The following is a 25778-nucleotide window of genomic DNA, read 5'->3' on the forward strand; positions in this document are numbered from 1 at the left end:
AGGTTAGGTGGGGAAGTTTGTTAATATTCAGAGACGTGTGTGTTTGTGGGTGTGCATAAAGACTCTAGGCATTCTGATCCAGGAACACCCATTACCCGCCCCATGTTCTGCGGGTGCATAGATTAACTCACACAAAACACTTTGTATGAGAGTCAAGCCTTTTATGAACCTATTACCAATTTTTGTGAACCATGTGTCTTCCAAAATTGTTTTAACAATAGCAAAAAGTGCATTTGAAGTGCAAGCTAAACTTACACAAATAGCTCTGTCAGATACCCATAGTACTGAATGCTTGGACATGTGTGTGCTATAAAAGAGCACAAAGTAGATGTGTGAGCTTGTAAATAAAAATTTGACAAGATGAACACACTTATGTTTAAAATGGGTGCCTTTATTCTGATTAATCTAAAGCGATTAACATAAAACGTAATAGTGCTGTGATCAGCAGAGCTTTTTCAGCTAGTAGTTTCATCGCAGGTTCACAAAGAGATGCAAGAGGGTTCCTTGTTATGAAACAATCAATTCTCCTGCTCCAAGGAAGACGAAGGGTCTAATTTCCTCACTGCAGCCATTAGGCATGGGCAGGTTGCTGATGACTTCATTATTGCTTTCATCGTAAAAAAGTACCTGCTTCTGGTCACAATCTAAAAGTGACCCAACTATGTCAGGGGAATCTCCCATTGCCCGTGGATAAGCAAAGATTCCTGCATCAGTGGACAAGACAAGTGGGCCCTTTCTGGTCACAGATAGAGCTGCATACCCTACAAGGAAGCCTCCATCCCCGCTTGCTTTGAAGAAGTGTTTCCCGCTGGTGAACCCAATGGCACCCAGGACGCAGGGATCAGAGTCAAATCGTTCTGTGTTGTTGTCAAGGTCCTGCTTGCTGCTATTAAACCTCACGCTCTTCAAGTCATCCGACAGGTAAAGAACAGGATGCGCGGTCTTTGGATCCAGTGTCACACTCTCTGAGGGGGAAAGGAATTAGGTACAAAGGAGATAAAAAATAAAACTAGAGTTAAACCAGAGAAATTGGAACGTGATGAGAAAAAGCAAACATTTTCACTAGAATTGCCAGAGAGTAGCAACTTTGTAGCATTTTTGTATGTGTAACAATTAAGTGCACAATACTTAACATTTGCGTTTGAAAAAAAGTATAGGAGTGACTTATGTGGAGTTTAGGGAAAAGTGCATATATTTAATATCTTTATTAGCTACTCCCTCATTCATTGGATTTTCGAAGGACTTCAAGCCTAGATTGGCATACTATGGAGCATCATTTTGGGCAGTCGGTAGTGCGTGGAGAGGTCACTGGTAATATTCCACATTTTCCAAAGACGTACTCACGTCTCTCCATGATGAAATAATTCTAACTTCACACAGTTTCTTGTCATTCCAGAGGAAATAGCACAGTTGGAAATAGATCTTGCCTGAGTGGACTACCTCCTCAGAAATCACACCAAATCATTTTTGGTTCAACAGAACGATTGATAGACTAAGGACATTGGAATCCTATTACATATTGCTGTTGGACGCACAATGTCCAAGGGGACTGAATGATGAAATATATGTACATTTACATTGAAATTCGTGTCTTCCTTGTCTGCTTGTGCCTGCAAGCAATCTTTTTAATATTAATGGTGATAAACATTTATTTGTACGTTTTTCTTTCTCTCGAACGGTTGTATGCGATTTCATAGAAAATCGATTTCATGGAAAACCATTACTGAGAAACTATTTCACATAAACTGTTTAATGGAATGTTTCTGAATGAATGCCATTCACCATTTCATAGAACCCAACTCATAGAATGCCTTTTTCTTCGAAATTGGCTTTTGCATGCTTATTTTAAAAGTGTAAATACAATAGTTGCATCCATTCCTGCCCCTACACTCTACCTATCCCTGAAACATAAAACCCCTCACTACCTCTAAACTCCACCTATTTCTGAACCCTAAAACCATTTTACTCCTAACTGCCATCCATCTCTGACCACTTAAAACCCCTTCCCACGCCCAAGCTCCACCTATCCCCAAACCCTAAAAGCAACCCTCACTGCCCTTTAACACCACCCATCCATGACTCCTAAAACCCCTCACCATCCATAAACTACCCAACCCTAAAAACCCCTTTTTACAACTAAGCTCCACCCATCCTCGAATCCTTAACCCCTTCGACGCTCATGACGAGCTCAGCTCGTCATGAGGTACGCCTCGTCATGAGGTACGCCTGTCGTACGCTCATGACGAGCTGAGCTCGTCATGTAACGCGGATTTTAAAAAAAACTCAGCGTACGGCGGTAAAATGCGCCGCACGCATGAGGTTAAAACCCCTCTAACTCCACCCAATCCTGAACCCTATAAACACTTCACCGCTCTAACCTCTACCCATCACAACCTTAAAACCCTCACCAGCCCAAGATTCTGCACATCCATGAACCCTAAAACCTCTCAACACCCCTAAACCCCACTCATCCATGAACCCCAAAATCTCCTTGTCACCCCTTAACTCCACACATTCCTGATACCTAAAAAAAGACCTAATCACTCCTAAACTCCACCCATCCCCTGAACCCCAAACCCCTCTGCACCCTAAACTCCATATAATCTTACCCTAACCTCTACCCATCACTGAACCTCGAAAGCGTTCAAAAGCCCTAAACTCCACACATTTCTCAACCCTTGCGGTGCCTGAACTTCACCCAATCTTGACACCTAAAAACCCCTGACCACTCCTAAACGTTAGCCATCACTGAACACAAAAACCCCTCACTACTCCCAAGTTTAATGTAATTTTGGATTTTTCCTTGAAATTAGTTTTCCATGACTTGGTCTCCTGTAATATGGTTTCTCAGTTTTTGTTTGCCATTCATTTACATACATTACTATGGAACAAGAATCATGGGATTTAAAGAAAACTTTATATGAAATGGAGAATGAGATATATCAACAGATATTCCCAATCGGTAGTCATCTTCACCAATCGAACCACTGTCATATTATCTTCCCTTTTCCCACCTTTGTGCCCCGGCTGGAATCCGAAAGAAAGATAAATATAAACCAAGACATAAAACGACATACAGAAAACCATCCATGCTAAAGCGATAGTACTGCACTTTTATATACATTTGATAATGTTAATTTGCATTATACATCTTAATATATACAAACATAGTTTCGGTCCTATGCTTGGATAGAATAAAGTGCAATGCCTAGATTTTAGGCCTCTATTTGAGTTTGTAGGCTTTGTTTTTGAGCAAGGTAGCAGGAGTTGTATGTTCTGAAATGTTTTTCTGGTCAAACTGAATCCCTTGTAGGGAATTTTCCCATAATTTCAGTGTTTGCAGTTGATGAAGTCTGACTACAGGATGATCCTGTGCAAGTACCATTTTGGTGGTATTTAAAAGGTAGAAGGACTGAAGCTTTCATGTTCAGTAATAGCACTAACAGGAGTATTGTTTTCAGTCCTGTGATGCAAAATGCAGGACCCAATGCATAAGCCCCTATTTTCTCCATGAGCTTCTGAAGGCAGAACACGTATAAAAGACCATGGTGGAGCAGCATGCAGGTGCACAGAAGGTTTATCATGACTCTTCTCTTCAAATAATCTAATCTAATAAATAATCTCGCAAGGGAACTAGGGATGTTAGACTATTTGGTTATAAATGTGCAAAGAACACTGTGGTGGGATTTAGCTTTCACTCATTTTATTTTTGATCAGAGGTATTCCTTATAAGACTGCTAATTATACTCATTTAGTTTGCACAAGAATACCTCATTACAATATACCACTGTTGGTGTGTGCTTCTACAGGTGATTACAAATGACCCCCCCCCCACAATCAGCACACAAAGTACTCTCCAAGAGGTTTGTCTGATTTTAAGAACTCCTGTTACATATGGCAATAAATCAGTAGGAGGCATGAGAAACATCTGTCAATTTTCCTGTCCTCCACAAAGGTTACAGTTTCTTTTAGGGCTTCAGGAAATCTACCATATGTGACCCCCAAATAAGTGGGGTGCTCACAACATGTCACCCAATGTACTCCCACACGCTTAGATCTCGGAGACCTTGCAACCCCCCAAAAAATTGGTTAAACAATAACTGAATTGGAGTTGTCTGAAGGAATTTCGCATCTTCAGACATAGAAAAGGTCTCCACTTGAACACCCAGCTACTAGTTTCATTGCAGACTCACAGAGCGATGTTAGAGTGTTCCCTGTATGAAACATTCAATTCTCCCACTCCAAGGAAGAAGGGCCTCATTTATTCACTGCAACCAATAGGCTTATCAGTTGCAAAATGCAGTCACCCACACTACTACAACTATTACCACAGTACTATTTAGGTACTGACTGATAAATTAGAAATTCCCAAATATGTGCACCGCACTCTTTCTGGACATTTAAAAGAATGAGAATTCCCACTATGGCAGGGGAAAAAAAGTAGTGGGAGTAGATCCAGAAGATATGACTGAAGTATTCTATTATTGGATTGAGATGGAAGTTTCTAGTCAGCATGGTTATCCACCAACTATACTCCCAAAGATCCTTTTTGGAATATTGGTATTAACATACATTGAACCCATAGTAATAGAGGGGGGGGAAGGGAAATGTAAGCAGTAAAAGGAGGAAAGGATCCTCTAGACTGTTAACACCCATACCACTAGCATTGAATAAATAGTTTGAATAAGACATACTAGCTTTAAAAGCCTTAGTTTTAAATTCTTCTTAAGTGTTATAAATGTATCATCTTAGGAATGTTATTTTTCGGATTCGAAACTGCTTCCATGCCAGCACATGGTCCATGACACTGTGTAATAAATGTATTGCTTCATGAGAGCATGTCATATTATATTCATCCTTTTAAGTGTCAGTTGGGGTTATTACAAGCGCATACCCTAATGCACTTGTAATAAGATGGATTGGATACCCGTCACATTTGTGATAAAGTACCCGTCAGCCAAACTTCAAATTAGCCTTAAATCTATGCTCAGTGGCCAAGTCACAATAGTGTCAAAGTACAAGGTTTTACAAATTGTGATGAAGAACATGTCTGAAAGCCCATGAACTGATGTTTACAGGTGGTAAACTGGTCAGAAGGTATGGAACAACCCTTTTGAAATTTGAAAAGAAAATCTTCAAGGTTACCATTCCCTGTCCAGAGTCTTTTAGGGGCTGAGGTTTGACTGTGAGAAGACGTCAGACTCAATGGTATTGCTAAATACAGGGGCTATCTCCTCCTCATGAAACATACTCTGTATTGTTAGATGAAGCTCTAACGAAACAAAATAAAGTTTGCCAAGAAATTAAGAAACAACGTGTGCATGGAATGAGGCCTTTTGGGAACAAGCATTGCATTTGTATCTTGACCCTAAATGTCAAATCTCTGGATTCTGATTTGGGCTGAACCAAGGAACGTTTCTTGACATTTTGTGTATTTGAAAAAATATATATTGTTGATCCAATGATAAGAAGGATGGAGTCTTGAAAAACTCAAAAACATACATTAAGAATACATTAACTCAAGAGTACTACTCTGGGATTTATGACAGTACTCTCCACATTGGAGGTGTAGATGTAATGAAGAATGAGAGCTAATGTTTGGACACTGAGTGTAGAAACACGGAAAGTTGCAATGATTATTAGATGAACAGTGATAATGTTGATAATAACAATAAGAATACTACAAATAAGAATAGCGCTACTAATAACAGTAATAATACTAGGAGCAACATTTACCATTACTAATATTAGCAATGACTATTATAAGTTACAAACAATAATAGTAATACAATCATACTAATCATAACTAAAGTAACAGTGATGAAAAATGTTTAATAATGTACTGAGACTGGTTTGCATTGGTAATTAAAATGAATTGGTTATGTACTTGGTTATTTGTATTTGTAAGATTTAATATTGATTATTTTGTTAATCGAGTCAACGTCTAGAAGTATTTTTTTAGACAACAACCATACCTTGATACTGATGGACATTTTCTGAAAACAAATGAAGACAATGCAATATATTACTAGAAGGCAGTTGTAATGAAAAATCTAAGAATTTCATTGTGAAAATAAGATTTTTGAATCCCAATCGCTCTCCTTAACACATCCGTGTCGCTTTCACTTGCAGTAAGATGTTACAATTGCTCAAAGCAATACAAGATTCATAAACCCCCTATAGAGATTGTTAAATTCCAGTTGGACTTAATTTAAAAGGCATACCCATCTCCTAGGACACTGGGTCGACACTGGACGTCTTCCCTATCAGGAAAGAATAGCCCTTCAACTACTACTGCACAGCTATTGAACCACCAGTGTCATACAGAGGTGAAACTTCACTGATAAGTAACTCATTTTGGCAGCTCCACAGAAGAATTGTATCATTGCTATGCGAGTGAAGAGCAATCCATAAACAGAGATCACATCAATACCCCTCTCCTTGGGAATTGGTTCATGCATGATTCTCATAGTAAATGTTGGAACAGTAGAGCTGGAAGACAGACCAAGTGCATAATTTCCAACCACTGCTGTGGCCCATTGCATATTATAGCCTAACCTCATTCCAATAATGTTTAATGATTTCTAGTGACGAGCCTGAAACTGAGTCAAGAGAAACTCCCCAAACTTCATTTTATTCTTTTTATTTGTATTAAGTCATTGGAATTAACTGCTCAGTTCTATATTCTATGATTACTGAACCCCTTTCTTCCAATTAATTCCTTTCCTTTCCTTCATTCACATCAAATGTATATCTTATTAAAATTTCTCCTCACAACCTTCGCCTTGAGAAACTAAGCATATTAAGCCAAATCTTTACTTCGTCCATAAGTTAAGGCCCGAGTCCTTTTGCTTATTGTTAAGCTCTAGTAAATAATTCACTGGTAGCAAAATAAATCAACGAATAAATCTGTTTTTGTGGAATCATATCTCATTTAAATCATTATAATTATGAACACAACAGAATACCTCATTCCTCCTTCTACAAGAAACAATTCAGCCCGATGGAAGCCAGAGTGATGTAAGAGTTCTACATCAGTGTTCTCACATAGTTGCTACTAAATCCTTACCTACAACTGTGAAGGAAGTATCTGGAAATGAAACAAAAAGATAGTTTAATTTAATCTAGGTTTAACAGATATTGCTTATTTTTACAGTAAATTACCATGTTCTGGTTATTGCAACCTAGTGCATTTAGTAGCAGTAAATCAACTACAATCCAGTGGCAACACCCACTACAACTATATTCATGCCATTGCAGTGAAAGTAAATGTCAAATTATAATACATGTTGTTTAGTGCACCTGTACCAATAAACAAACACACATTCACACATTTATTACTAGGGTGCGAAGTTAAATTTGCTATTTAATACCACAGTTGAAGGAGCATGGCATGTTTACTTTCTCACACCTTGCATATTTTAGATTTACAGATTGAAACAATTCTCCTAATAATCAATGTCTCTTCAATATGATTTTATCAAACTGTCCCAATTTAATTCCGTGCATCCTAGTTTTGGTTAAACATCTGTTTTTAAAGCAAATAAACATGCCAAAATGTCATGGCATAAACCATATATGCAAATGTGAGAAATATGTCTAGATCAGTTGCTGGTTGTTCATTACTAGAATGCAACATCACTTACAATTGCGGTGGTGAGCCCACCCTCTGGTTTAAGGCAGTTCTCCCAAGTACCTTTATCCCCTTTAGGCACTACCCTTTTAACCACTGAAGGGAAATAATGCTACTAATACATCCTGTTCCAGCACACAAATCATTTCTCACCCCAAAATAGCATAAATAATGGGAGGAGGAATGCGGAACTGGTGAAATTAAGATCACAGGTAAATAATTTTGACATTACCTTCCTCATCCACATTCCTTGTTCCATTTCTTACAACTGCAGGAAAGCAATAACGTTCTACACAGAGCAGCTCATGCAAAAACTCATGTTTCCCAGATGTTTAATTTAAAATATATGAATCTCTCACACCCTACTGCCTATGGTACAATCTTTCATACCAATAATTTTGTGCTAAAATGGAATTCTGAACATTGTGACAAATTCAAACTGTTTTGTTCAAAGGTAGATTGTGATGCCCAGGTAGCTGTACAAATAACTTGGACAGAAACACCCCCAACCCACACACTCTGCCCATGAGGCTGTCATCCCTCATCCAGAATGAGTTTGAATAGACACTGGTAACTTCTAGCCACCACTTAAATAGGAAATTAAAACTACTTCCTTGATCCAGCAATGTAAAGTAGAGATGGATTATTTCTTTTCAAAATCTTCCTGGCCATAATTTACAAACAAATAAAATCAAATTTCCTTAAATGAGCTGATGTAGCCAAATAATAGCAGATCTGACCACATCAAGTAGACCAACTTGATTAAATTCAGAATCTGAAACCAAGACAGGAAGACTTCTTTCTTGTGATCTGTGAAATTCACTTTTGGAACAAACTGAAGAAATAACTTTAAACCAAAATGGTCCTCAAGAGTACTGAGATAAGATGGATTACATACTAAGGTAGTTAACTCCAATAGTTTCTGGTGTGAGAATATCCACCAAAAACACAGTGTTTAGAGTTAAACGATTTAAGAGGAACACCCTCTAAAGGCTCAAATTGATCTTTCTGTAAAGCCTTAAATATCAAAGGAAAATGCCTGATCGGAAACAAATTCCTTATTCTAGGTCCTTGAACTTTAGCCTAAACCTTTGAAACCCTTTAAAAGCATTGACACCCAACTGTCAATCTCTGAAAGTGAACCAGAAGGGAAACAAAAACGCTCCTGCACCAACCCACTGCAACCTCAAAGTAGAAATTGGCCAACCTATGTCAAAGACATTCTGCCAAAGCTGCCAAATGTTTTCTGAAGGATTTAGGACAGGAAAGAGATTGTCACGCTACTTTAAAAATGAAGCCCAATGATTATTATATGACTTTTGTGTAGATTCCCTGTTTAAGGCTTATATAAAGCTAGTGTAGAATATAGATATGATCCTACACTGAGAACACAAGCATTTCTGCAGTACGAACATGAATCCCCTCTCCCGAATGAAATCTTGCCTCTAGATCAGTATGAATACATAATTTACACGGATGGTTCTGCTCAACCATCCATTGGAAGTAAACAGCAATAGAGACCTGCGTGTGTTATAGTGAAAGGTCGTATGCGGGATGGTAAGTTCCATCCCAGCAATACGACTACTCAATCTCTGGGAGATTGTACAGGGCAGCTGGCAGAACTAAAAGCCCTGATACTAGCACTACAGTATATGGATTGGGAATTCGGCACACTGACCGTGTGCAATTAATTTTACTATATGCAATCTGACAATGAATATCTTCACTACTGGGGCCAGAATGGGTTTAAAGATGCCACGGGTGGTACGATAAAACATAAATTGCTATGGGAAAAAGTGGCAAAGCTGAACGCATACCTGCCACGGGCTCAAGTTATTCACACCTTAAGTCATCAGCGTGTTGGCATGTACGTTTATTTATTTATTTATTTATGGGCTTATTACGCGCCGGCATCACACCCGAAGGTGTATCTCCGCGCGGTGCTGTGAGGTGAACAGGTCGAAGAAACTCCTCCTAGAATAGTACAGTCTTTAGGCGTTTCCTGAAAGCTGAGTGACTCGGGCATTCTCTAAGGGAGAGGGGGAGGTTGTTCCATAGACGCGGACCCATGATGGAGAGGGCGCGGCCTCCCTGTCTGGTCTTATAGTGTCTGGGAACCTGAAGCAACTGTTGGTTGGTGGACCTGAGGATGCGGGATGGACGGTGATAAACAAATTTATCCGCCAAGTAATGGGGTCCCAGATTGTGTAAACTCTTGTGTATCACACAGCAGATCTTGAATTCTACCCGTTTCCGGATAGGAAGCCAGTGAAGGGCTTTGAGGAGGGGGAGGGACGGCGTTCTGGGGGGGGTGTTGGTCACCAGCCGTGCTGCGGTGTTCTGCACCACCTGTAGTTTATTGAGCACTCCCTCATTGGCAGCTAAGAGTAGGCCATTACAATAGTCCAGGCGGCTCAAAACGAGGGCCTGGACCAGGGTCTTCCGAGTATCGTCGGGTAGAAGGGGGAACACCTTCCGAAGGAGGCCAATAATGTGGAAGCAGGACCCTGCAGTGGTGCTGGCATGGTGAAAAAGGGTGAGGTCCTGGTCTAGACGAACCCCCAGGTTTTTTACTACCTGTTTAGGGAGCGGGGCCTGTCCCAGGCTTGAAGGCCACCAATCTGGGGTCCAGAGGATTTTCGCCTCCCCGAATAACATGACCTCAGACTTTCCCACGTTGCACTGTAGAAAATTCTTGGCCATCCAGCTGGCGATTGCAGTCATGCCGTTGGAGAAAGCTTGTCTTATCTCCGGGGTAAAGGTCTTAAAAGTAAACAGCAGCTGCGTGTCGTCAGCGTAGGAGATAGGCATAAACCCAAAGGACCTTGTCATGTTGGCCAGAGAGGAGACATATACGTTAAACAACGTGGGGCTAAGACAGGAGCCCTGCGGGACTCCTCTGATGATATTAGCCGAGGTGGAACTAAAGGAGCCCATGTTCACCTTCTGGGTGCGCTCTGAGAGAAAGCTGGTGAACCACGCCAGGGCAGATCTATCGATGCCTGTCTCCTTTAATCTGGTAAGGAGAATGGCGTGGGATATGGTGTCGAATGCTGCGGACAAGTCCAACAGCACCAACACCACAGACAGCCCTCTGTCCAGGGACAGGCGTATGGCATCCGTAACGGAGAGGAGGGCGGTCTCGGTACTATGCCTAGGCCTGAACCCGGACTGAGAATGGTCTAGGCTGCCAGTCTGTTCAATGAAGGCGGAGAGATGGTGATTGACGTGCTTCTCCGTCAGTTTGCCGATGAATGGCAGAAGGGAAATTGGCCGCAGATTGGTCATGTCCGACCAGGGGATGGCGGTGTTCTTCCTGATAGGCTTGACCATGGCCTCCTTCCACACCCGGGGGACCAGTCCCTCAGACAGGGAGCGATTGATCACCGTCCGAATGCAGGGGCTAAGGACACTCCCAATGAGGTGCATGACACGGGCAGGTACGGGGTCTACTGGGCTGCCTGACTTAATGGTCCCAATCAGGGAGTTGACCTGGTCTAAGGTGATCTCAGGGATGAATGATAGTGAGGCTGGAGCAGCGTAGGCTGTTCCAGACTGGAGACTGGAAGAGGGGACATTTTCATCCGCGGATGTGCTTGATTGGGAGATATTTCGGTAAATGGCATCAATTTTATCCGAAAAAAAACCGGCCGTGTCATCGCACAGTTTTTGGGTTAGCACTTCTGCACTGTCGCAAGTGACAGGCTTGGTGAATGTGCAGAGCACCTGGTACAACATTTTGGGGTCGTTGCCGGCCCCAGAGAGTTGGGAGATAATGTGGGACTTACGGGCAGCTCTGATGTTTTTATGATAGAGTCTCATTGCTGAGCTATACCTGTCTCTATCGATAGTGCTGCGCGAGAGTCTCCAAGATTTCTCCAACTTTCTGCAGGCTCTTTTCTCCGCGCGCAGTAAGTCTGAGTACCATAGTTCTTGTTTACGGTCCGACCGCTGATTGCAGCGTCTTAGGGGGGCGATCAAGTTGACCGCCGTACTCAAGGCATTATTGAATTTGGACAAGGCCAAATTGGGGGGAGTCTGAGGGGAGAAAATCAGGAGGAATAAAGGCAGTTCTAAAGGAATTTGCGGACACCTTATGCCACTGCCTGCGCCATAGCGGCAGGGGGACAGGGTTGGGGTGTTCCTCCAAGAGAGTGGGGAGGGAGAAGTTGATTATAAAGTGGTCGGTCCATTCCACCTGTGATGGGGGGTGACAAGTCAGGGAGTGAGAGTTCGATAGAATTAAATCGAGGGTATGACCGGCTTGATGAGTCGGACCCCGGTTGCACTGTTTGAAGCCTAGGGCAGATAGGTAGGTCAACAGGTTGCGAGTTTCAGCGTTGTCAGATAGTTCGCTGTGGACATTGAAGTCCCCTAGGAGTACAAAATTAGTCCCTGATCTGATATGGGGGGCTAGTGTCTCCAGGAGGATGGTCGAAGCCTCAGTGTAGGGACCCGGAGGGCGGTACACCAATGCTCCCTTCCAGTAAGATAGGGGCGAGGAACCAATTTTAAAAACCAGTATCTCAATGTCGTCAGTACAGCATTGGTCAAGAAGAGTGACAGTAAAAGTATCTTTGTAGATTACCGCGACCCCACCGCCGGTTTTAACAGGGCGGTCAAGCCTAAGAATCTTGTACCCCGAAGGGACCCCCAAGGTGATAGCAGGGACCAGGTGGGGTTTAAGCCAGGTCTCGGTGCAGAAGCAGTAGTCGGGGCGGTTTGAGTGTATTAAGTCCCAAACCTCCGAATGGTGCTTCGGGAGAGATCTAACATTACATAGTATGCTATTACCCCTGGGGGGCAAGGGGTTGAGGTCCACAGGAGTTGGAGTGTCAGAGAAGGGGGGACCAGGATGTGACTGAAAATGACAATGTTTGCAGGAGAACGGGCCCCCGGGACATGGGCCGGCATCCTGCGCGCAACCTTTAAGGGGAGGGTGCCACAGGTTGCGTAAGTCACTAGGAGAATACCTTAATCTATCCACAACTCTGCAGGTTGAGGCAGCAGAAGTAGGGTTCATGGCCCCTGGCCCCGTGCGGTCACGGACGGGCACAGACGGGCTCCTCTCTGGCTCGTCTCAGGCGCGACTAAGGCGCCCCCTGCGCGCAACCGCTGCGCGCTTGGGCGACGAGAGGGCTTAAATGCCCTGCCTGAAGTGATCTGCTAGAGCGCTAACAGCGCGAGAGTGTGGGTGGGGTCACTGGCTCTTCCTGTCCCGCCCTCCGCTCAAGCGGCACTGGTTGCCGTGTCGGAACGGGGCGGGGCAGGGGAAGAATCGAGCACAGGCCCAGGAAGTCAGCGCAGTCTTAGCGGTGAGTGTGCAATCGTTTTTAAAATGTATCAATCACAAGGGAACTCGTTGAAGGGAACTCACTGGCTGATGAAGCCGCCAAGGTGACAGTACAAACTGCTGCAGTTGCTGCAAACACTCGTTCACAAACAAGAATAACCGGAGATATACCAGTAGCTATCAATGCCACAAAGAACAGCTCTGCCGTCCTACCAAAAGACTTTCCACTCAAGTACTCCTACATGTTCGATGCGCAAAACACACTGCATGCTCAAATTCCAGGAGTGGGGTATAAAGTAATACTAAACAAAGATCGCAGGTTAGGTTTAATTCTAGCTGAACATGAGGGTCTGGGCTCTGCAAACGCAGGAGTCACTGCAACAATCTCATTATTGAAGCAGAGTTACTGGTGGTCAGGGCTGACAAAAAAAACAAAGGACTATGTCTTGAAGTGTGCTATTTGCCAGCAGATGAAGGGTTCCACCATCTACAGGCCACCACTAACACCATTACTGATTTAAGACAGACCTCTCCCATGTGTCTATTTGGACCACTGCAGCCCCTTAAATTTAGACAGGGCTTAAAAGTACATCTTGGTAGTAGTGGATTCATGCTCTAGCTTTCTATGGGTTTGGCCCCAGCGTTCGGCTGAAGCTCAAACTGTTATAAAGGATTTGTGAGTCTTCATCTGGACATACGCAATTGCCATGTTACATTCCGATCATGGCCCTTTGTTTAGCTCTCAGGCTTACAAGGAAGACATGGAAAGTATGGGCGTGGCTTTTTCGGTACTCCTCCCCTTACCATCCCGAGGAAAATTAGGTGCTGGAGAGGAAAAACCCGGACCTAATGCAATCCTTAATCGCTAGGGTATTAGGTGCAGGTGGTAGTTGGGTCAATCACCTATACAGGGTCCAGAGGGCACTCAATAATATGCCAATAACATCCTTGGGAGGCCGTACCCCATATGAAATCCTGTTTGAGACAAGAATGTGGATACCTGATCTCGATTGTGCCAGTACAGTGGCAGATGCAAAACCATTTAAACTGAAGAACTGGCTGTTTTATAGGATCTCAATTAATTCTGTGTGTTACAAAGCAATGTGCAAGTCAAACGCAATGCCACTGGAGTAGTGAAACCAGTTTCGACAAGACCTGCCTGGGTCCCGCAGATTGGGGTCCTAGTCAGGTAAAAGATTGTGTACAGAAGAGAAATTCGGGCCATCTTACAGAGCACCTGTACCCGTCCTGGTGGTTGTGGGAACAAGACCAGTACCTCTTGCCAGCAAAAAAGAGAAAAGATTTGTCTCTATTGATCTGATCAAACCGTATCATGTGGCCGATTCTCAACAGTATACTACGTGGGGTCCCGAGTAGCCGCAGATCTCCTCTTGCTACTATACAGGAAGTTTAAATGGAAAGACTAATAAACTTTCAAGACTCCACTACAGAAAGTGAAAGAGTACCAAATCTTGGAGCACAAATCTCTCCAGTTTAAATTGAAAAAACAGCAAGAACAACAATGCAAGTTGCAATTCAGCCAACAATGAGGTCTACATTAATGTGCCTTCAAACACCACATCTGCCAGTTCTACGAAACCTACAGCGCTACAAAAGATAGATCGAACTGCGTCTGGCTACTTCATCAACGTCGATGATTTCTCCTCAGATCCAAGTGAACCTGATCAAACGCCACCCATTTCAAAGAAAGAGAAACTTCTACAATTCCATCTTTTGCTCAAAAAAAGACTTACTTTGTGTCACCTTGGTTGCACTTTTGGTTTGCAATCAGGGTAGCATACCTGTTAATTTGGATTAGCCTCTTTCTGCTTTTTAATGAACATTATTTCCCAGAACGCTCTACAGTACAATCTGTGAACTTGGTCCTGAAACCACATACGTCATAACAACGTAAACTGATTGGGACATTGAAACTGTAAAGACTATGCTTTCAGATTCAGAACAGTCTGCTGCATTTTCTTACAGGGAATTGCATGAAGATACAACCGATTATGATACCATGTTTTGTTACCAGCATTATGGTCATAATTTTTTGCATAGAGCAAGTGTACCACGGACTGCTAACACTTACCATCAATAGTAACATTGCCCGTCACCACCAAAGGGTAGTACTGCCACATTCGCACAGAAATTCACATACTTTGCAGGGTTCAATACATCAGAAACAGATTCATTTTACTACAAACGTGCACAGACTAATGCAACAACGAAGAAGATTACGCTGACTAGTACTAGGCTGATATTTAGCACCTTTTATCTCCCAACTGTCTATACAGGGTTTCGACTACTGGAGAGGCACCATAGACACAAAATCTACCTGGGTGACAAGAGAGTAGCGGTTTCAGGGAACTGAGGCTTTAGTCAGAGCTTGCCTTATACCATTACAGATGATTTTCCTGACCAGAACAGTGCAACAGACTACAGGTTTGCAAAAAATTAAAGACCTAAGAACACTGAACAACTATGCTCCAGTGAGGGACAACCCCCCCCCCCAACCCCCCCAAAAAAGAAAGTAAGCAGTTAGATAAGAAGCAAGCAAAGGAGAGCGAAAGAAAGACTCTCAATCATGAGCAATGGGGCCAACCCATAGCTCACTCTAAGAACTGGAACTGTAAATATTAGTTTTTTTTTAAAACAGATAGCCAAAGCTTCATTAAAATAAGGGGCCTGATTTGCCCAAGGTCACTAGTACGACCTTACATGGGGAGGCTAGTATGCATCCCTGTAGCTGCATCAAGTGCACTGTAACACTATAGCATAGAGTCACCAGTCAGGGTCTGGGTAAAGAGGTCAACGGAGGGCTGCCTCTTTGAGGCTACAGAGTGAGGAAACCAATTAACAGCCTCTATAATTTTAAGGCATACTGAATGTGTTTTCAATGAGTATTATATCTGTAGTTTGGGAGAGGCCCGTAGGATCAGGAGACCATCAAACTGTGTCAAAGTGCTGCGTTGTAAACACAATGTGTGGTAAAGGCATTGCGTGGTAATGTCTGCGGTGTTAAGGAGGTTTCCCGCTTGGGTTTACGTTACTGGTCACAAGGATGGGACCGGTTGCCTGCTCTACTAGTCCATAGTAGCATGAATGTAATGGATGCTTCTTATCTGAAGAACTTTCTCAAACATCAAGGTAAACTCGACCACACGGACGGAGACTTTTTTTAAACGAAGTATACATCATTGATCAGCCGATCTGTTTCACGTTAAAAGATGCAGACACTGATACTTAACCAAGAGCCTAGGTGTTTTTTTTACCATCTTTGTTTATTGTGGTTTTTGTGTGCATCAATTGAGCATTTTGTGAATTACTACGACTAACAGTAATTTGAACTACAAATGCAGGAAAAAACAAACACACACATTGCTTCAACTCCTCGATAGGAATAGGATGCACTATGTAATGCAATTTCAATACATACACAAAATACCATGGTCTGATCTTCAATGTGATCGACGTACCATTGAGCCAATGACTGAGTTACTCACATTAGCAAGCGAATGACTCAAGTCGGTCGATCCAAAAACCTTTTCAGTATGTTATGCGTGCGTCGATATGACAATTTCTATAAAGGTTTTCTGTAGCCAGACCCAAAGAGGTGGTCAATGACATGTGAATATATAACAGCAATACAGTAGGGAAGAGTCTGCAAATATTATTTTAAATTATATCAATGCTGCAGTAGTAGCCCCTGGCATTTGTATTTCTACTTTTCAAGCTACTTGTGTCATTTTAACATAAATCTTAGGGATGAAGAAATGGCATTTCTAATGACTATTTTACATAACAGTTTCCTACAAGGAGACACCTAGGTTTTTACTAAGCATACCTTGATCTGTGTTGCAATCGTCTGAAAGGAAAGAAAGGACAATATTAAGCATCAGGATACTGACAGTTGAGCGACAATCAACATCTGTTCCCAACGGGGGTGAGAAAGTGAGAGCTTACCCTCCATAAACATGTATATTCTTTGCAAATGCCTCATCTACCCCAGTCAGGTGCAGAGTTACAGATAACTTACTCAGCCTGGTTAAATGCAAGATAGAAGGGACCTGGATCATATGCATTTCTTTTGGAATTGTTTTATGGCTTGGTGTAAACAATAAATAAACACAGCAAACAGGCGAACTCATCCCCTTCAAATAGAAGAATCCTGGAACTGTACAGCTGAAAAAGAATCAACAGATTGCGTTTGGAACAAACCTTATATTAAGGCACTTTCATTGCAATCCTTAGGTTCCTATTAATCAAAGAGGCTTATGTATAGGTATCACATAGAGCCTTTATCATGAAAAATCAAATCTAAATCTGGGTTTTCACTGAAATGACTATACAGAGGGAAACAAAAGTTATTTTCCACTATTAAGTCACCTGTGCTCCCCAGCCACCCTCGGGGACCTGAGCGAGGTGGTTGAAAAGTGGTCTCACCCACCTTCTTCCACCTCTCACAGATCTCCACATACCCAAGGGAGGTTGGACAGCTGCGGCCCGTGCTGGTAAGATGGTGGGGCCCAGTGGGGGTAATTTCAACAGACCACAACGAGGGAAAAATAAAGAAATAGTTAATTTTCCCTTGTTGTATTCTGGTGAAATTCCTCCACCCTGGCCCACCGCTCTTACCTGCACGGGCCGCGGTGGAGGTTGGAGTATGCAGGCACATTACCCGCTCAACATGGATCTCTGCAGACCAGAAGCGAAACATAAAATGATGGGGGGCCTCTGCAGAATGTGATGAGGGGCCACTGAGTCTCCATGTCTCAGAGATATTCATTGGGCTGAGTGGGGTCCCCAGGAGGGTGGGTGGGGCCCGTGAAAGGTCGGTGCCCTCTGACCTCTACAGGGGCCTGTGTTACGCCCCTGCCACATAACTGAGCGAGAAAGAGGACAAAAAAAAACCACACAAGCAGGGCTGACTGTCCTCTCTATGTGACACAGAGAGCTCCGCTTTGGCAGGGAAGCGGAGGTAAGCACTTCATACCTTGATTTTGGTCATCATCCTCTGCTAAGAAATAAAAGAAAAAAAAAGTTAGGACAGATATAGGCACGGAGCATTTCTAAGAATGTGGGGAGACAGTGAGTGCTTAGATTTGATATCCAGTAATCCTGCGTCTGTGTTATCCATTATTATATTTATTTCAAAAACTTTTTTTTGAGTTTTATCATGACACCCGTGATGTATGAAATAAATACAATAAGAAACAAAGGATACTTAAGGGACAACATAAGACATATACTCAAATTATGGTTACAGGGACCAAAAGGCCCCTACAAAGTAAAACTAAGACAAATAAAAAAAAAGGGGGGGTTGACTTGACTATACAGATCCATTACATTGTAGCGGGTTAACTGGCACTAAGCTTTACAGCTGCAGACGACCATGATGAGTGCTTGGAGGTACACGCTTACTGCTGAGAATAATAATATGCATACATTAGGACAGGTAGATGCATAGTCAAGTACAGTACAGAATAAGGCAAAATATTTGTTTCCGGAAGCTCTATTATACTATGGGTAAGTTGACCCGGGATTTGGTATCGACTCAAGGAGTGTGGACATCTGCCTTGAAATTGGGAGGGAGAGCGTTGCGATATAAGACAAAAGGGTAGCATACAGTAGATGTAACCGAAAAGTCTACAGGCGGTTCTGGCCTAGAGGGAGTGTTATACATGGGTGTGTCTAAGGAGTTTTTTTGGTGGCAAAGTAATTATCTAGGGTTACCCAAATGGGTTTGGCGGGAGGTTTCCATGGTGAGTGCTAAGGGAAAAGTTGTCTGCACCTCGAATGTGAGAAACCCATTTGATCCAGCCATTGAAGGAGACTTTGTGTGTATTTTTCCACTTGGATAAGACTATTTTGATCGCAGATGTTAGTAGTAAGTCGAACAGAGCGCTGTCTGCAGGGTTGGCTAGGTTAGTGTCGAGTAAGCCTTTAATAAGAAATGCAATTTTTTTTGTGTGTCTCATTTGAATAACTGATAAAAATGAGAAAACCTTATTCCAAAATAGGGAGAGGACCTTGCAGTGTAGGAGAAGGTGAACCATATCACCCACTTCTTCCCTACAATTCCAGCAGGTGGATTATCTAGAATTTTCAGCGAGTGTAAACGGGATGGGGTCCAGAATGATCTGTGTAGGAGCCAGAATTTAGTTTTTAGAAAGTACTGGGGAGATTTTTTGATAGGTGACTGACTTCCAGATTCAGGACCATTCTGAGGACATATGGGATTGGAAGAGTGATTTCCACAGAAAGTAGACAGGTCTTTGTTTAGTTGTAATGCCGTCAGGCATAGAAGTTTGTATAGGTAGGATATTTGGCGGCAAATTTACAAGCCCCTTACGCCAGATTTGCGCCACGGTTGCGTCCCATTTGTGATGCAGCGGCAGCGCAAAGCCAGCGCCATGATGTGGGCTATTTACAACGTAACACGTGAGAGATTAGTCACGTTGTAAAGCCCTGCGCCACATGTGGGCGTTCCTGCGCAGGGAAGGGGTCTTCCGGTGCAGGAACACCTCCTAAAAGTGACTGAGTGAAATCTACAAGATTTCACTCAGTCACTTTTAAGGCCATACTGCGTCAAAACCCTGTGCCTGCTTGAAGCAGGCGTAAGGATTAACGCAGCATGTTCGGGATAGGGGCAACCCGAGCCTTGCTGGAGCTGCGACGCAACTCCAGCAATGCACCGCCTTTCCGCCGGGGGATGCGACACGCATCTGCCCATCCAATGAGGCGCATCAGTGGTGGCGCACGAGTGGGCAGATGCATCGCAACTCTTCTGGCGTATCCCTGCTGATTAGCAGAGATGCGCCAGAAGTAGTGAATCTGCCCCTTGTTGACCCGAGTTGTTAAGTTTCAGATAAGATTTGGTAGGAATGGTATGTTTTTATGAATCTTGGATTTCGAGCAACTTTGATTTTAAGGAAGTTGTAGAACTCTATTGTTTCTAGTTGGTATGCTGAATGTAGTGCGGCAAAGGTAATGGAGTGAGAGGTGGAGCCTAGTTGATGGGGGAAGAAGATGCCCTTGTCGATCCATGTTTGGTAGTCGAACGATTTGCTGTTATATACTTCGGTCTTTCTAGGATCTTGTTATTTTCAGCGAAAATACCTAAGAAACTTTTTTGCATTAGTTCAATTTTATTATTTGCCTCCAAATATGCCTTAGAGCAGAGATTGCTACCACTTCATGAGAATATGGGATAAAACTCTTGATAACTAGGGCAGTAATTCCATACATCGAAAGTTCTACTGAATTAGTAGCACTTTTTGGTTCAGTAAATATTTTCACTATATTTATAGAATTTACTTCAAAATAGTTTTTTAAAATATGCCCTTCTTGAAGTAACATAGTGTAAGACCAGGCTTTCTTATATATCTGTCTGACCTGGCCTGGAAACTAGTTTCAGGAAGGGCACTATGAATTTTCAGGTATCACCACCTTTGTGAAAAATAAATATAGGTACTTCGAACTACTATGGCTCAAACTAAAATTGTTGAACCCCTTGTAAATTCGAACTAACCTCAGCTTTGAGATGTAGAATTTTGAACCCCAGTTTCCAGTCTGCTCAGCAACATGCTTAGAAGGCATCATGTGCTGGCAAGTCCCTGACACGCGGAATCAGCACACAAAGCAAAAACAAAAAAGGTCATATGTAATGCACTTTTAAATATGTCCTTTGTACCCATCTGACTGGGCAGAGCATTTTCTTGTGAAGATTCCTGTACCATTAAACATATCGAAATGTTTGCAATAAATGCTAATTCCCAACCAGCAAAACAATATTGCTGAAATACAGAATTTACACTCAATAAAAACATTACAGAAAATGAAATGGGGGCAAGAACAGTTTGCAGATTAACAGACCTAGGTAAAATAATAAACCAGCTTTGAACACTCTTGGCTGAATTAGGCTAAATATGTGTTTTTAAGATGCACTTTCAGGACAGCAAGCGACAATGCATTGAGGCAGTGATTGAAGTTAAACATGACAACTCAGGATCTAGGACACAGTTTGCAATCAGAAGAATAATCATTTTACCAGATCTACAAATGTTGAAGAATCACATGTGGGTCAATAGGGTCCTCTACAGGATCAGTTACGGTGGCACAAAGAGGAGGCTGATGGCACACTATGCTGCTGTTTACAGCATGTTGAAAATAATTTCTGATGAACATACTCGTAGTTCCTATCTCTTCTGTGAAATTAAATAGTCTATAGTGACAGAGGTACATAATTCGTAATCTCTTACCCCAACACAGATTGGTAGTAATGGGCCTTCCTTCGGTTACCAAAGAACCGGCAACTCCTCCATGGGAGATTCTGCTTTGGTAGAGAAACGGACAGCAAACTAACTTCTGACCTAGGGTTATGATGGCAAGCTTCCCTGGAGGAGAACCTTCAAGAGAAGGAATAAGCACACGCTCCAGACTGTGCTACCAGTCAACTTTAAGTCAGGTCCCTTTCCAGTTGTAATGCAATTAGATCAGCAAAAATATAAATTCCAAAGTTCGAGCTTCTTTTAAAAGAAACTACTGGGTACTCAGATGTAGTTGCTCCTCCAGTGGCACGGTTATGCACAGCAGTAGCAGTAATAGAGGAGAAAGCAATGGCACTCCCTGGTGTAAATTTCCTAAAATAAACTCCCTGGTGATATACCTCTGAGTGAAATACTATGCAAGAAAAGTATGAAGCTTCTTGTAACATTCTTCCAAGTGAGAAATTGACAAACTGGACATTTTGACCACTTCTGCTGATCCAGATTACTGAATGGTCACGCAGTTGTCTCATGGCTCAGCATCTTGGCTACTCAGATTGGCCGAAATGTAATCCAACTGTCCTACACCAGCCCACAAAATCATAATGCAGTGCATTCTGCTTCAAATCTGCTTCACAGAGTGGTCCTCTAAACACATTGGATGCATTCATAGATAAATTATGGAGTCTCGCCAAGATGCCTGACCAAACACACAGCAATTGTAGCACATCAATGAATGAGTGTTTTTCAGACGATGAGTGGTCTAGCTAGTAGCAGTCTTCCGCTATAGAAACAATGGCACGGCCACTCTAAGCGCAAACACGATCAGTTTCTAGATTGAAACATTACTTGCCTTGAAAGGTCCTGTCTAGGCTAACACACATTGGAACCCAGGACAGTGAAATCTTCACTGAAAATGTTGTGGTGTCCCAATAGTATAGTGACTCAGAAGACTGCCCTACTGCATTGTGTGTGTTTGTGCTCTAGTCGAGTAGAACCCAATGCTGCCAATAGTATGTGTAGGAAATGACAATCTTCTATGTGGTTAATTTAGTAAGTGTAGTGATGTACCCGAGCAAGGATTAGGTCTATTGCTTAAGGTGGATCATCACCCCCTTAACTAATACCACCATTTTTGACTGTATGTTGCAAGGTGTAGCAATGTTTGGGATGACACAAACGACATCTCGTGTGGACAGTAGTGGAGGCTGATGAAGGAATGCTGGTGGAGGATGCTGTACTGAGAGAATGTTTTTTCTGGCTCTACCATATTGCTGGTTCACCATACAGAAATGGTTCCTTTTACTTCAATATGTCCCAGTACTTTAGTAGGCATATATCTACCAATGACAGAACAATTCTAATGGTAAATTCTTGCCATTTATATTTTGCATTTTGTCATGTTTTCAGAAACGATGCATACCTCCTTTTTTACTTCCACATCCTGCAAGAAAAAGAAAGGACAGAAACAATATCAGAGATCAGGACACTGACAGATGGCTTCAAAGATGAATTTTAGATCAAATGAAAGGGTGATGAATGGTAGCTTTGTAGGCCTCACTTTGAATGCTCCACCTGCCTTTATCAACTCTGACATTGCTGTGGGGTTGCTTGGTTTGGTGAAATATGAATATAGAGCGAGCACATATCAGTTTCATGTCTTTTACATTCTTTGCAATGTTCCATTACAAACTATTGAAGTATCTGAGCTGCAGTGCTTTGTATTTGAGAGACTTCACTAACCTGATCATGCACCTAACCATATACTTCAAGTCTGATTCCATCAGCTTCCACCAACACAAAATTGAGGCTATCTATGGCCGCTACCCGGGTGTTTCGCTATCCCTGTAAAGTTCTTGAATTGTTTTCTAGTCAAACACTTTTTGCATAGTTTTATCATGCTTAAAGGCAAAACATATCAAATTATATGTGTGACGTCAGAAAAGCATAAGTTTATGCACCAATCTATTTCTAAGGAAGAGGCCAAGATATTGTTTAAAACAGTTATCCATACTAGTTTTGGGCAATTTCAGCAATATCTTGATCTGGTTACTTCTTAATCAAGCATACATTTGAAGACTTGACTTGATGTGCTTCCAGCATTGCACAAATAAGATTATTAAAGATCGCTATCGTTCTCAAATGCTTACCCCCGTACAGTTCTTGAATTGTTTACTGAGGACATCTGCTGGACTTTTGATGGAGGATGCTGACATGGTGTATTTCTTATGGCTCTACTAAATGACTGAATCTTACTAAAGAACTTGTTCTTGTTACTTCAAGGTTTGCTGGTATATCGCCTACATAACATGTTAAAGTAAATTCCTGCCAATTTTATGTCAGTTCTAGAAATCACATTTTTGATGATTTTATTTTAGTCTTGTGTTTAGTTTTTTGTGTATTTTGAAAACTAATGGCAAGTATAGTATGAGAACAATAATATCTACAAACAAATTTGATTTTAAACTGCATAAATCTAAATTAATGGGGCTGTGAAGATTTACAGTCCTCCCATACGCATCATAAATCAATGAATGCAGTATAGCGGGAGGGGGCTTACTAGCAGGGAAATAATGGCATCCGAGCCCTGTTTTCAAAACCTATGCCTACCTTTTTTTGGAATTCCATATCCTGCAAAAAAAAAATGACAGACCATATTAGAAATATATTGTGGAAGCAGAAATATTTAAAAGGTAATGGTGAGAAAGGGAGCTTAACATTGCTGAATGGTAGCCTTGTACCCAGGTAATCTTTGTTGAATGCTTGACTTTCCCCACTTACCTTTGTCAACTGCCGCATTTCTGAGGAGTTACTCAGTTTGGCCTATTTTAAGAATGGGAGCTTCACAAATCAAAGGCACTATGTTCTTTTATTATCTTTGCTGTCTATTTCAAACTACTGAGTATAAAAATAGAAAATTCATAACAACTCCAGAAGGGAGAAAAAAGGGTCCAAGGGAGAGTTTAAAGACCAAACCCCAGCTTTAATCCCCATTACAATTAATCACAACTACAATAGAATCTGGTGGTCTCAGAGAGAGAAGCAAGAAACAGGTTATCACAACAACTAAGATTGAAAACACCCAGCGTATATCCAAATTGAAATGAAATGAACCAAGAAAGAGTGTATAGAGAGAGGCAGCCTTCGCCAGATGATAGGATGTCCATCAACTACCAAGGGAGGTCAGTGTCATCACTTGGATATTCTTCCTTCCTACCACAACTCTTCCAGATCACTGAGAGAGATACTGTGGGTCAGATTGCGAACAGGCTACATTAAACAACAGCAGAAGGAAGTGCAAACAAGAAAGAAGAAGATTACTTCATTAACTATTATCTCCTTTTGGGAGTGGATATCGGTAGCTTGGGTGATGGAATAGTCAGTGCAGTGTTAGTGAGTGAGATTAAAAATGGATATGGGAGTTAGAAAATTACTTTAATGGAAATGTCTCCACCAGTCCATTTAAAATAGTGCAAAAGCAGTTTTGAATAGACTGCTTCACAATATGGTCGACTAGTTTCAGCCTAGAGGGCCCCTAGCCCAGGCTTTCTTCAAGACTTAAATGAGATTGCTACTGCGTTCTTCAGAAAAGTGAAATGTGCTGACAATGGTAGTCAGAATACAACCTTTATAAAAAGACCTCAATACAAGCGGAGTGATCTTCACACCTGTTTTGTATGAGATAAAAACCTCACCTCACCCGGTAGCAACTCAGGTATGGGAGACCCCGCCCTATCCATCGGTGCCTTGGACTCTAAGATGCTGAATACAAGTCTGTGTAGTTTTGATTCAAGGTTACGTCTTTTTCTTCCACCACCCAACATTCCCAGTCTCTTTATCTCACTCACTCCCTCTCCCTTTCCCTCCCTTTTCCTCCCTCTCACTCTCCCACACCTCTCCGTTCCCCTCCCTCTCATCTCACCGTGACTGTGTGTCAGCTGGGGCACACACACACTCACAGCCGCACCCGAGCACTTAACAGGTCTTTAAAAGACCATTTTCATGTTAATGAGGCCTTGATGTAGTTCACCTCTTCTTAGGCCCCTGCAGCTTTACTCTGGCTATCACTAGGATCGCCCGGCCCCCACAGAGCAGCAGTCTCTCGCGCTGCTGCAGACACTCTTAAAAAAAAATTTAAAACACGGGTATGATGTCTCAAGGTCTGCGGACGGCCACGGAAGGCTTGCCGGGCCGCCCGCGGGCCGTACTATGAGTACCCGTGGTATAGACAAATCCGAAAATGGTGATTGCAATATGAAAAAACAGACAAAATATATAGTATTTGTCATAAGCAGGGCATCAGGAAAGAATGCATAATTCAAGGCCAGTGGCTTATTAAATTAATACTGTGCAGTGATAAGGAATAAACAAGTAAATTACAGCCAAACGGCTTCAAAGATATGAACACTTTTCATAATAAGCCCACATAATTTCAATAGCAAAAAGCATGAATGCAAAGTGGCAAAAATCACAATATACTCTTGTATGTGATCGATGATCGGAGTAATGTGTATAACTGAGCGCAGTATCCAGACAGAAAATTCCCAATCAGTAAATCACCCAAGCGTATGCATCAGTTGGG

General features: G+C 42.2%; 1 protein-coding gene across 1 annotated transcript in view; it reads right to left on the reverse strand.

The window, feature by feature from the left end:
• Window positions 1-370: 370 nt before the first annotated feature.
• The window catches only part of LOC144765217 (butyrophilin subfamily 1 member A1-like), an 84253-nt gene continuing 58845 nt past the window's right edge, over window positions 371-25778 (reverse strand). Inside the window, exons 8-14 of the mRNA XM_078650318.1 lie at window positions 23807-23827; window positions 22620-22640; window positions 17923-17946; window positions 16774-16794; window positions 7070-7090; window positions 5976-5996; window positions 371-965 (exon numbers count right to left, since the gene is read on the reverse strand). Of these exons, the coding sequence (XP_078506444.1) occupies window positions 508-965; window positions 5976-5996; window positions 7070-7090; window positions 16774-16794; window positions 17923-17946; window positions 22620-22640; window positions 23807-23827 (587 nt within the window). The 3' untranslated portion in view covers window positions 371-507. The remainder of the gene's footprint in view (window positions 966-5975; window positions 5997-7069; window positions 7091-16773; window positions 16795-17922; window positions 17947-22619; window positions 22641-23806; window positions 23828-25778) is intronic.

Source organism: Lissotriton helveticus, chromosome 1_1 (assembly GCF_964261635.1).
Source record: "Lissotriton helveticus chromosome 1_1, aLisHel1.1, whole genome shotgun sequence".
Taxonomy (NCBI): Eukaryota; Metazoa; Chordata; class Amphibia; order Caudata; family Salamandridae; genus Lissotriton; species Lissotriton helveticus.